The sequence below is a fragment of the Mya arenaria genome, chromosome 17, assembly GCF_026914265.1.
Source record: "Mya arenaria isolate MELC-2E11 chromosome 17, ASM2691426v1".
Classification (NCBI taxonomy): Eukaryota; Metazoa; Mollusca; class Bivalvia; order Myida; family Myidae; genus Mya; species Mya arenaria.
The window spans coordinates 23,194,531-23,207,655 of record NC_069138.1 but is presented as its reverse complement, the minus strand read 5'-3'; the positions used below and the strand labels follow the sequence as shown (position 1 = coordinate 23,207,655).

Sequence of the window (13,125 nt, the reverse complement as noted above, 5' to 3'; positions counted from 1 at the left end):
TGTTTGTGTTGTAGAAAATACGTATCCCTCTTTGCATCTGATAGTTGATTATAATTAAATGAAAACAATAAAAGCCATGAATAAACATCTCACTATTAAAGTCTTAATCTTCTAAAAAGCTGTCGGGCTGAAATTAAATGACATGAGGAATGGATCTGTTTTAGATAGACCGTATATTGTGACAGTTATTATTACGTTGTCATGTTTCAATCGCCTGTGTGTGTAAGTTAATAAGAGCACAATATTTCAATCAGAATAATATGATGTTTCAAATATTATTGTATCATATTGTTACTACGAATGTATGGATCTAATATGATGAGTAAGAATGGCGTTTGCTTGTTTCATTGTACGGGTGTCCACGTTTGCCAAGAGTCCGAACGAGAGGAATTGGTCTGTTAAGCCCATATAGTTCTCTTTGCAGATGCTCTGTGTCAAGAGTCCAAACGATAGGAATTGTTTGGTAAGGCCCATGTAGTGCTCTATGTAGATGCTGAATTAAGACTCCAAACGAGAGGAATTGTTCAGTAAAGCCCATATAGTGATCTTTGCTATGTCAAGAGTCCATACGGGATGAAATGTTCATTTAAGCTCATATTGTCATTTTTGCAGATGCTGGGTCAAGTATGGCTATCCCTTCTTTTGAAAGAAGAGCGGAAACAATACACAAACTACCTTAGACTTCTGTGCCGTCTGGCTTCAGTCAACAGAAGAGTTGGATATAGAATATGGAGGCCAGGGATGGGACAAATCCTGACTACAATAATACGTTTTGATAGGTTTGGAAAAAATGTGTATTAAAAAATATAATGCTAAAATGTTGGTAATGTATCGTCTATAGAACTCTCTTTTACAAACTGAGCTGGATCAGGACAAAAAGGAACAATGTAGATTGGCAGAATAGTATAACCTGTAGCTTATGTTTTCGCCAAATATGTCAGTTCGGGGCGTTGGTTTTAACACAAAATATTAAAAACACGAAGATCATTACGAAATAAGTCTTAAAAGGAAATATTTCACAACCGCTGGCCGAAAAAGAACATAACTGCTACAGCGGTCTGTAGTCATGAACAAATCCATTTGAGACCATATCATGGGTGCATGAAAAGCCTAATTCCAAGCAACGGTTTGACCGTAAAAGTGTTGAATCAAAGTATCGTTTCCTGGGTAGAAACCAGTACTGGAGCTTATTTTGTGATGCCGAGAAAAATACCTCAGGTGAGGACCTCTTGGATGTAAACTACTGGACCATTCTTACCCTTAATAAAAAAACAAAGAAGTGTTCTGACCGCATCATAACATCATTATTTGTAGTTTAAACTGTTAGCAATTTGTTCAAGGCGCAATGAAAACGTCACACTATAATAATAAATAAAAACAAAAGTAATTATTTCAGCGGATTTTTATTCAAATTACAACAAAAGTTATCAAAGGCAGTGAGGAACATTCAGTTGCAAATGTATCCGCCGCTCACATTAAAGGTTATGGGTTCGATCTCAACCAAGGAAGCATTCCCATTGCCTTTCAAAATGGTATTGAATTTTACCTAAGAAAACTGACTCGAGTGTGTTTCTATGAGCTATTTTTTCGTCACAACATTGACAAGAAATGAATATAAACCTTAAACATGTCATAGTTATATGTATGGGAAAAGGAAGAGATGTTCTCATGTTTCTGTATATATTTCCCTATCCGGTAGTGGAGATCAAGAGACATTATATAGAGGTTGTCCAGTTAGCGCAGTGGCTAGCGCACTCGCTTCTCACCAAAGCGACCCGGGTTCGATTCCCGGCCTGGGGGCATGTGAGTTTGGTTAGTGGTCACCAAGCCGGACAAGAGGGTTTTCTCTGGGTACTCCGGTTTCCCCGACAACACAAGTCCACACTCTCGCGCAACATCGTGCCAACGAGAGTGACTTAGTTTAAGCTATCATAGCTTCCTTCACAATTGTTGTCAAATATATAATGTTTAAAGTAAGAGACATTATTCAGCTGATTTGTACTTTATTCTGGTAAATAAACATCAAATAGATATGACCGTTGGTTAACATTGGCAGTTGTGTACCTTTGATTGGAAACTTAAAAGAAATGGTGGTACGCATGGGATGTTGTGCAAAATATATCTTGTCTTGAAATAAGAATTGGAACTGGTATGAATTCAACTGACTGACTGAAACATTAGGTTGGAACATTAAAATATTTTAGTGATTTTATAAATGTAATGACTGTTTAAAATAAAATGACTGAGTGAATAACAGCGTTGTCGATACTGGTCATATTTGCATTTTGACATTCAAATGAATTTGACCTTGATTTTGAAATACTTAGTTCTGTACTTCGATATGAAGTACGCTATAAAACATCGATTCATTAAGATTTATTATGCGTTGCGTGGGAAACTTTGAGCCTTGGGTAATTTAAGACGCGTTTATAAGGTAATTGAGAACATTGAATAGTTTTAATGTAATGCAGGTTGTTTGTGTTAAAAAACATGAGTCATAATGAGATACAAATACCGACATGAATATATTCAGAAATCCGATCCATAAATAAGCTAGTGTTCAAATAGCTCTGTCAACCACAATGATATTATAATGCTTGGTGAACCCATGTAATTTTGGTAGCACTTAAACTATTATTGGCTGCTGATTATATCATGTAATATACATGATTAAACAAAGAGTGATTGTAGTTTGTATGTTTGCTTTTTATTTGAACTGAATACATAGCTGTGTCATTGTATACAATATACATAGAAAGCCCTTTCAAATCATACCAAAAAAATCATCCAAAAGCAATCACATACATGTGGATCGGATAGCGTAGACACACCAAACACCCATAAAGCAGTGCAATATCTTAATATGTTTTTAATGATAAACAGACCATCTGTACAAATCGTCGATTATCTGAAGGGGCAAAATAATGTTCAATAAACCTTATTTATAGCAGATTCTTAAACCTTTTAAAAAGGTCTACTTACAGCTGAATTTCGTTTACTGCAAATAACATGCAAACTGTTTAAATGTTTTCAAAACTTAGGTAATTGATAAGTAACCAATGTTAAAGAATCAAAGTATGTGCAAAGATAATATACCACGATCGTTTAAATGACGAAAAGATGGATATGCTTAGTTAAATTAAGACAAACCACGCACACACAAAGCCAGGAATACATTGAAATACAATCCTCTCTAATCATTGGTATAACTCAGATGTTAAGTCTTCACGAATAAATCATGGTCATGTTGATTAGGAGACAACTGTTTCCAATGTTTTAGTAAGTTTTAACAAACTAAATGGCTGCCTAACAATTCACGACCTGGTAATAATTTATACGGTTATAAATACTCCATAGTATACCCATGATTCCTAATCATGTTAAAAGTTGTTTCCAGTCTGAGATCTAATGACTGTTTTTTCTTCCAATTCAACCAGCTATGAACAAAATGTTCGCAGTTGTTAGTGAGAACATTATATTCTTGTTTTCTTTTACCCGATTGATGTCCGAAGTCATCAAGTGCGTTGTCAGCTACATCGCCAAGAGAAATTCTGGATGTTCTATAATTAGTACATCACGTGTTTGATACGTTTTATTTTCTTTGCGTATGAGATTTCCCTTTTCCTCTCTCTCTCCAGTAACATGAATAACTTCTAACGTGACGGATGTATCATCACTTGGCAGGACTGCTAAAACCACAGCATGATGGTGGTACTTTCTCACTTTAAAACTAGCAGATTCATATTGTCCGGGTACTGCAATAATACAACATACCAAATTGTCCGTATATATGGTATACGCTTCCATATTAGATGACCACATTGTCAGTATATACTCTACGGTTCCAAACTACATGGCAAATTGTCTGTGTATACGATTCCATACTACATGAGCAAATTGTCCGTGTATACGGTATTTGCTTCGATACTACATGACCAAATTGTCCGTGTATACGGTATACGCTTCCATAATACATGACCAAGTTGTCCGAATATACGGTATACGCTTCCATAATACATGACCAAATTGTCCGTATAAACGGTATACGCTTCCATACTACATCATCAAATTGTCCGTTTATACGATATATGCTTCCATACTTCATGACCACATTGTCAATATATACGGTATACGCTTCCAATCTACATCATCAAATTGTCCGTTTATACGGTATACGCTTTAATACTACATGACCACATTGTCTGTGTATACCGTATACACTTCCATACTACATGACCACATTGTCCGTTTATACGGTATACGCTTCCATACTTCATGAACACATTGTCAGTTTATACGGTATACGCTTCAATACTACGTGAACACATTGTCCGTGTATACGGTATACGCTTCCATACTACATGAACACATTGTAAGTTTATACGGTTTACGCTTACATACTGCATGACCACATTGTCCGTACATGAGTTTGTCAGTAAATATGATATAAGCTAACATACTACATGACCACATTGTCAGTATATACGGTTAATCTTGCTCCTAATTTGAAACTCTTGATGAGTAAATTCCGTATGGCGAACCACAAATTCCCGATAGGAATAGGAAGGTATAATAATGTTGACTACGCAGAAAGATACTGTCATATTTGTAGGTCAGACCTTGGTGACGAATACCACTACTTACTAGTTTGCCCATCCTTTTCAAATGTCAGAAGAAAATACCTACCAACCTATTATTTCAATAGGCCAAATACAATTAAATACAAGGAACTGTTAGCATGCACAGAAGTTAAACTATTGACAAGAGTAGCCTAATTTATGAAACATTTAATACGCAACGCATGTCAGCAAGTGTAATCTCTCTAGGTTTTTGTTAAATTGAATTAATTATACTGAGTTCCCCAATAACGTTTGTAATTTATGTATACGATATGCTTGTCCAAGGCACAGCCTTTGAAATCTGGCACTATATTGAATATCCCATTTATCCCTCATATTTTGTAAAGATATTTAAAATAACTGTTTCCCTCTTTTCCATGATAAAATATATACTCGATACGTGTACGACCATGAAAAAAATACAAAACCATTTTATTCCCGCCACTCGAGACAAAGCCATCGTTCTTCGTATTAGTATAATTAAGCTTTTATTGACACTGCTGACTAATCTTATTTGTCCTCATGTTGTCATGTATGTATGACCTGAGTGTAATAAAGACATTTGTTGTTGTTGTTTTTGTTGGTTAACTTTTCCATATCAAAAGACCACATTGTTAGTATTAACGGTATACGCTTCCATACTCCATGACCAGATTGACCGTATATAAGGTATAAACTTCCATACTACATGACCACATTGTCAGTATTTACGGTATACGCTTCCATACTAAATGACCAAATTGTCCGTATATACGGTATACACTTCCATACTTCATGACTACATTGTCCGTATATACGGTATAAGCTTCCATACTTCATGGCAACATTGTCAGTATATACGGCATAAGCTTCCATACTACATGACAACATCATCAGTATATACGGTATACGCTTCCATACTACATGACCAAATTGTCGGTATATACGGTATACGCTTCCATATTTCATAAACTCATTGTAGGTATATACGTTATACTCTTCCATACTTCATGACCAAATTGTCCGTTTATACGATATACGCTTCCAAACTACTTGACCAAATTGTCCGTATATACGGTATACGTTTCCATACTACATGACCACTGTGTCCGTATATATGGCTTACGCTTCCATACCACATGACCACATTGTCAGTATATACGGTATTCGCTTCCATAATCCATGGCCATTGTCAGTATATACGTTACGCTTCCATACTCCATGATCACAGTGTCAGTATAAACGATATACGCTTCCATACTTCATTACCACATTGTCCGTATATACGGTATACGCTACCATACTACATGACCACATTGTCAGTATATACTATAAATGCTACAATACGACATGACCATATTGTCCGTAGATATGGTATACGCTTTATGTTCATGCTTTTCGGTGAAGCAGGAAGTTTTGTCAGTGAAATATCGACAGTAAAAATAACAACTTGTAAAAATGATAACTTTGAAATTTACTTTAAAATCAATTTTTGTTATAGGCGAACTCAACTGGCTCGAACTCGCCTGGACCGACCAAAAATCTTCGAGCCAAGAACCGTTCCGGACTAGCAGACTCGCATATTCCCAGGATATACCTTGATACTTTCCAAATGTCAAATCTTGTCGCACATTATTTTCCAACCCCCCCCCCCTCCTTCCCCTGGTACCAACTAAGATCTAACGCCAATTTAAGAGAACAATCTTAGTGTTTCGTGTGAATGTAAAATTTATTGACCAATAGAGTGAATGGAATCACTTGGGCATGTCTTATGGTATGGATAAGAATTATATTAAATACAGCCTCAGGAAGGGAGAGTGTTCATACATTGTCAACATTTTTCCCGTATCATTCTGTTCTAATTCCGTACAGATTCCGTATTATTCATACAAATAACAATGGATGAGTATGCCTTACTATAATTTACATAAATTCAATGTAATATCAACAATAGACCAGTTCATTGATTCAATGCGCATGCGCGGGTCCCTTTTCCTTTCCAATGCATTCTGGGTTATAATCTGATAAGTGGGGGCTACTCCATGTGCTCGATAATGTTGACTATCGGAAACTTATTAAATTGGCCGATACCTGTTTAGAAAAAAAACCGTAATAACTTAATGTATAAACAGATCGTGGTAAATAAACGCATGGTTTACGTCACGGGATTTACCACATCAAACCAATCGTAACAGTGTTTATTTTTAACTCGCCTATCGCTAGTATCGGATAAAAAGATTCCCCGATGTGATTTCCTTATTTGGGGAGTAATAAACAACGCCAAAGAAATGACACTGATCAATTTGTTCTGAATGAGAAGACTCTGTTTGTTTTTTTCATTATGGGTGGAATGGACTTTTGTTGTGTAGTAGGATGCAGCAATAGAAGATCTGTCGCAAAGATGCCCTACCACAGAATTCCAAAAAAGCCTGAAGGTCGGCGAAAATCATGGATTAAAGCAACTGGTCGCCAGTGTCATGGCAAAAACAAGTTCATAGTGACTCTTTATACAAGAGTATGCGGAGCACATTTTGTAAATGGTGTTAAAAGCGATAATCTACACAGTGTCGACTACATACCTACTCAGAAACTGCCTGCCACTATTACAACACCTGGTCAGCCAACCCAACCTAGGTAACCAATTTCACACAGTATTGTTCATGATAAAAGATATATTCATACAGTATACCTTGTTTTAGTGTTTGTGTGCTAAACCTCTATTCCTGCCCTCTTCTGCTTATTACCTATAATAGACAGTAAATGTCTTTAATTGGTACGAACTGGAATCTAAAGTCATCGGGTAGAACATAAAATATTGATTTATAAGATAATGACATACTAAACAAACTTTCTTTTATGATTTAAGGTTGACTGCAACAAGCACGAAGGCTCGAGCATACCGTGAAGCTGTGGAAACTGGTATAAAAGCAAAGCCTATTCGATACAGCGCGCGAAGGAAGCTTGTGATCAACGAGCTGGACATAAACGATGTTCAGCATGGAGTGCAGATCATGACAGAAAACATGTTGCAGTCTGAACCTAAATTTCCTGATATTTCCTCCGCAAATATCACTCAGGTATAGTTAAACGCCACAACTAAAAAGTATCTGAGAGCTTGAAGCAGAACTTCTAGATATTAAATTTGGTGTCTAACATTGAGGTTGACAGCAATTAATCATTTAAGTTATGATTCTTTCCTGAAAAAACTTCAATATTTTCAAATTATTCATATAACTCATATTGCAAGGCACATACCATAGGTAGCAAATGGCTTAAAAGTATTAACCATCGGTGTTCTGTTTGTGGCAGTCATTAGTAAATTTTATGTTACATATTATCCACAAATCTTTAAATGTTTATGTGAATTAAATGTGCTGACTTTACATGTTCTTTTTATTCCCATCATTTCTGTATTTGCAGTTTCCAATTCATCAGGAGGACCACTTGTACGCGAAAGCGGGTTTTCCAAATGTGTCTACAGATCCTCCTATGCAGTCAGTATCCATACAAACAAACAAAGACGAACTAAGTTGTTGTTTGTTTACTGCAATTCCAGTTCAAGACAACTCCACACAAATGCCAGAAAGCAGACCAAGTCATAAGTGTGTTCAAATTGACTCTTTTGAAACTGAAGTTGGACATAATTTGACAGAGATCAAAATCAAAAATCAACAAAAAATGATAAACACACTGAAAGAAAAAGTATCAACTTTACAAAATGATTGTTATGAAGTTAAAAAAAAGGTGTTCAGTGCAAAAAATATTCTTTTGTCATCCAAGAAAGTTCAATTCTACACTGGTTTACCAAATAATGAAACTTTCCATGCCTTGTTCGAGTATGTTAAACCAAAAGCACAAAGATTAGTGTACTGGAAAGGGAAACAAACAAAGACAGGGAAAAGAAAGGGTGATCAAAAAATGTCTTTATTAGACCAGTTCTTTGCGACATTAGTGAGGTTAAGACTTGGACTTGCAATCAAGGACATAGCAGAGAGGTTTAGTGTTTCAGTTGGTTACATGTCTTCAGTGTTCAATACCTGGGTGCGGTTTCTTCGTCTGGAACTTGAGGCACTTTTTCCCTACCCAAGTGCGGATCAAGTCAAACAAAATTTGCCTGAGTCCTTCAGTAAATTCCCGAATACAAGACTTATTATAGACTGCACCGAGATATATGTGCAAAAGCCGACTGCACTGAAAGCTCAAAGACAGACCTGGTCAAATTATAAACATCGAAATACCCACAAAATTCTTGTTGGTATAACACCAGATGGAACAGTGGCATATGTCTCCCCTCTTTATGGTGGAAGTGCATCTGACAAATTTATTGTCAAGCACTGTGGCTTACTTCACCATATTCAGTCAGGTGACTGCATTTTGGCAGACAGAGGATTTGAAATCAGTTCTGAGCTTAGTAAACATGGAGCAGATCTGAATATTCCACCATTTAAAAATGGAAATCATCAACTGACACCTCAACAAGTTGAAAAAACCAGACGGATAGCCGAGGTTAGAATTCATGTGGAGCGTGCCATTCAACGCATCAAGACTTTCAATATATTGAATGGAACAAGCCCAGCAAGTCTCCATATGGTAGCTGAAGATGTCTTCAAAACTTGCAGTTACCTAACTAATTTTCAATCCCCCATTATCAAGATTTGAATGTTGGCCAAACGAAAGCCATTACGATTGTGAAGTAAACTTTTTACTTTGTAAGGGGAATGCTTTAAACACACAAACCTGTTGTAAAGAGCTCTTTCACCCTAGTGTTGTGATTGTTACAAATGTATTGAGTGACATAATCACTTTAATGTCATGACATGTTGACTCAATGTATTGGCATGTTCACTGTAACCAATGTTTTGGCATGTTGACATTTACTAGTGTATTGATATGGTGATTGCTACCAAGGTATTGACATGGTGATTGCTACCAATGTTTTGAGCGTTATTTTTAAGAAAGTATTGATATGGTGATTGTTACATATGTATTGTCATGTTAACTTAACCAATGTATTACCATGTTGACTTTAAACAGATGTATTGACATTTTGAGTTGAACCAAATGTATTGACATGTTGACATTAACCAAATGTATTGACATGTTAATGTTAACCAAATGTATTGACATGTTGAGTTAAACCAAAGGTATTGACATGTTGTGTTTAACAAAATGTGTTGGCATGTTGAGTTTAACCAAATGTATTGACATGGTTAAGTTGAACTAATATATTGACATGTTGTGTTGAACCAAATGTATTGACATGTTGATTGTTAAAAGATTATTGACTTGATATTTCATTCTCATTGTTAACTGCATACCGATCTATGCTAATAAATGTTTGTAAAGGTTACTCTATTACTTCATTTCAACTTTATTGCAACATGATGATATATTGACACCAATCTCATTCCGCCTACGAAGAGGCCAGAGTTGGTTTGCATGAGGCGATCAGTGTTATCCCTTTTTCTAAGTATTCATTGAAAGACTTTAATAACTCCATTAGCCAAATGAATGGTTAAGTGACAACCAGTGTCATGTAATTACTAAAAAGAAGATATACAAAGAGTTAGACATAAGTACAGGTTCACAAATTTAATAGTTACATAGGAAAGCTCTGTGTTTATTTCAGGAGAACAACTATTAATAAAGAACTGAAAACATTTCTTGTCAATTTTTCTTAGTTTAAAATAAATCTTAATAAGTTTTTTGGAAATAAGTGCAAAAGGCTGCGTCTAAATAAATCACATTCAAACATTTAATTGATACCATTATGACATGGAAGCACTTTGAAACAGCAAAGTGAGCTTATGCACATATGTACAATGCAAAACAAAGTAACATTTATAATAAATAATAACTTAGCAACATTCATTGAGTGAGGTGTCAATATGATAAAAAGCACTAGTGTTTACGACTAATTATACAGCTATAGGCAAATATGCTTCCTGCACTGAATTTTACTTTACAAACATATACACGTGAGGCTCTAAGCCATGTTTCATTTGGGGAAGACAACTTCTGGGACCATAATATTTTCATAGAATGTAACAAACTTTCTTTTACAATCTTCCCAGAATATGCAGTCAAATGTAACTTCATGAATCAGAATATCCTCCTTTGTGCAGATAACAAAGTCACATTTAGGGATTCCAAGAATACCCATCTGGCCCTGGATCTGCGTGTAATATTCATGACTTGGATTCAGAACTATGTCATCATTCTCATTGTGCTTGAGACACTTCAGTTTCTTTGCAGCCTCGGCCATTGTCATTCCCCAAGTTGATGAAGGGTTCTTTATTTCAACGATTTTGTTTTCTGAAACATTAACCCTGTCCACAGAGGCCCCCAGATAAGGGTACTCACTGTCCACCACGAGGCCCTTCTTAACAACCTTGGCACCAGTTTTCTTACAATACCGCTTTGCAGCCAAATCCTCTTGCTGCAAACCAAATGCCATGGCACTTGTCTGTTTGGTCTGCTTATACAACAAGGAATCTACAGTGGCTTTTGGGCTGGTTTTTGCTTTTCGTCTGAAAATTATATGGAAGTTTGAAGTAGTCAATCGATAACGCCTGGCATCCTTCCACTTCTTACTGTCAGACTGACCTATTGTTTGTCGCTCAAGCTTATGCCTCTCTTCATCACTTACACAAAGCTTATTTTTGAAGATAGAACATGCAGTGTTAATTTCATCCAATGATGGAGGACAGCAATTTATCAATGGAATGTCTTCACTATTGTCAATGGAAACTTCTGACTTCTGAGTGAGTGTATTTGTTGCATCTGCATACCGAAGGAAGTTGCATGTGCTATTATGTCTCTTCAAGATTTCAGTCAGTGTCTTCTTCCTATCCACGTCAACAACTCTGTCATCTGGGTTCCTTGGATCGTATCCAGAGCAGTCAAACGTCTCTCGTGCCTTAAGAACTTTGCCATGTTCCTGTCTGAAAAGATATGTTGTTTAAGCATAATTGTTATTTTTAATTTCAATCATACTTAAGGCTGTAGATAAATTTACGAAGTGAAATTACATTTGAGCTTATGGAATTATTTTAATAATATAGTTATTTAATAAATAGGTTTGCAATATGTATAAAAAAGGCATTAATGCTGTCTTGCATTAGAGCTGGCTGCTATAGTAATGCAGTTTAGTGTTGGTCAGATGAGCGAAGGATGTCCTGTTTTAGGCCATAGATTTTATTATTCAAGTAACGGTAACAGCCTCAGGACATGTCTCCCTAATTAACATGTATTTACACCTACTTTACAATTCTGATGTTGTGAATACTGGTTGGCTCAACATTTTGCCTGGATGGAGCGTTCCATTTGCAGATCTCATCTGTGCAAGACAACTTGTTTAGGCCCTTCGCAACAAAATCCTCAACTGCAAATAGCACCGCGCCAATATGGCGGCATGCTTCATCCAATCTGAAACAGAATGATTTTTGATCAATAATACTCATTCTGATTTCAAATAAATGACATAATCTAGAATTACAAAGCTATGACACATTTATAAACAGGAAAAAAACTGGGGATGTGCCTGGTGAAATGTGTGGTTCATCTAGTCTGAATAATTTAAAAGTGGTTAGGTTGTTTTTTTAATTAGTCTTAATAATGTGGTAAGCGATAAGAATTATCATGTTAGGAAACTCCATTATTTTAGACAAGGTCAATGGTTTATCCTGATATTTAATAGCTAAGTTTATAATTTCTTTCATTCCTAAAAAAAAATTTTTGTAAAGAATATACATATAATTGACATTTATCACACAAACGAAATTTGGTATTACCCAGCAACACATTCACAGGCTCCCCCAACTGGGATGGTGGTCAGTCTGTCCAGCGCAACATACGTCTGGTACGACTTCCCCTGGTACGAAGCCAGCACACGTGAACTGATCAAATATAGTTCCTTTTCACCGTCTAAAAACTTGGCATAAAGCAACTTTTGGACGAATCCCTCCTCAAAATATTTGAAAGCCTTCAACGACTTGTAGGCGCGAACACTGTCCCTGTCGAAAGATTTGTCCCTGCTTTCGATTAAATAATGTTTTAATTTCTCACTGTCTAGGTCGGGCACATCCGTCAAACTTTTCGCCCACTCATGTTCACATTTGTTAAACCAGCCCTTCGTAAATAAACTCTCCATTGCGTTAATCGGCCTTTTGATTTGCTGTCAGTTCTACGGCTTTCAGTGTGTATGTTTACTCAGCGAGGCTAGCCCCCACATAATGACCTCTCGCGAACTCTCGCGTTATTTAGTGCAATAAGCGTCCGCGCGATCGAGATCTCGGCTTCACCAGGCGCTTACCGTGAACTGGTCTATTCAATATATTTTCAAACTCTCTGACCGTGTTATAAGAACTTAAAGGACAATTCACACACATATTAAAGAATTTAAAAAATAAAACATCCAACCTATAATAACTTGAAACACGTCAAATGCGAAAAACATAGAGTGGTCCCCAACACTTCAGCTAAAACATGACCTGTCTAAAAATGCGAATCGGATTGATCTCAGACA

At 36.3% G+C, this 13,125-nt stretch overlaps 1 protein-coding gene across 1 annotated transcript; it reads right to left on the bottom strand.

Annotated features, from left to right (window-relative positions):
* Positions 1 to 10,596: 10,596 nt before the first annotated feature.
* Positions 10,597 to 12,750, bottom strand: LOC128223281 (uncharacterized). The gene is made up of 3 exons (XM_052932568.1): positions 12,392 to 12,750; positions 11,862 to 12,026; positions 10,597 to 11,542 (listed from the first exon to the last, which is right to left on the bottom strand). The coding sequence occupies exons 1-3, from the start codon at positions 12,748 to 12,750 to the stop codon at positions 10,597 to 10,599; spliced, it is 1,470 nt and encodes a 489-aa protein (XP_052788528.1).
* Between the last annotated feature and the right edge of the window lie 375 nt (positions 12,751 to 13,125).

What these genes read in the sequence shown, in the direction of transcription:
- LOC128223281 (XM_052932568.1), bottom strand. Translation starts at nt 12,750, where the DNA reads ATGGAGAGTTTATTTACGAAGGGCTGGTTTAACAAATGTGAACATGAG. An exon ending in GCCTGTGAATGTGTTGCTGG is followed by an intron (nt 12,027 to 12,391) that starts GTAATACCAAAT and finishes ATTCTGTTTCAG; the next exon opens with ATTGGATGAAGCATGCCGCC. An exon ending in CACAACATCAGAATTGTAAA is followed by an intron (nt 11,543 to 11,861) that starts GTAGGTGTAAAT and finishes ATATCTTTTCAG; the next exon opens with ACAGGAACATGGCAAAGTTC.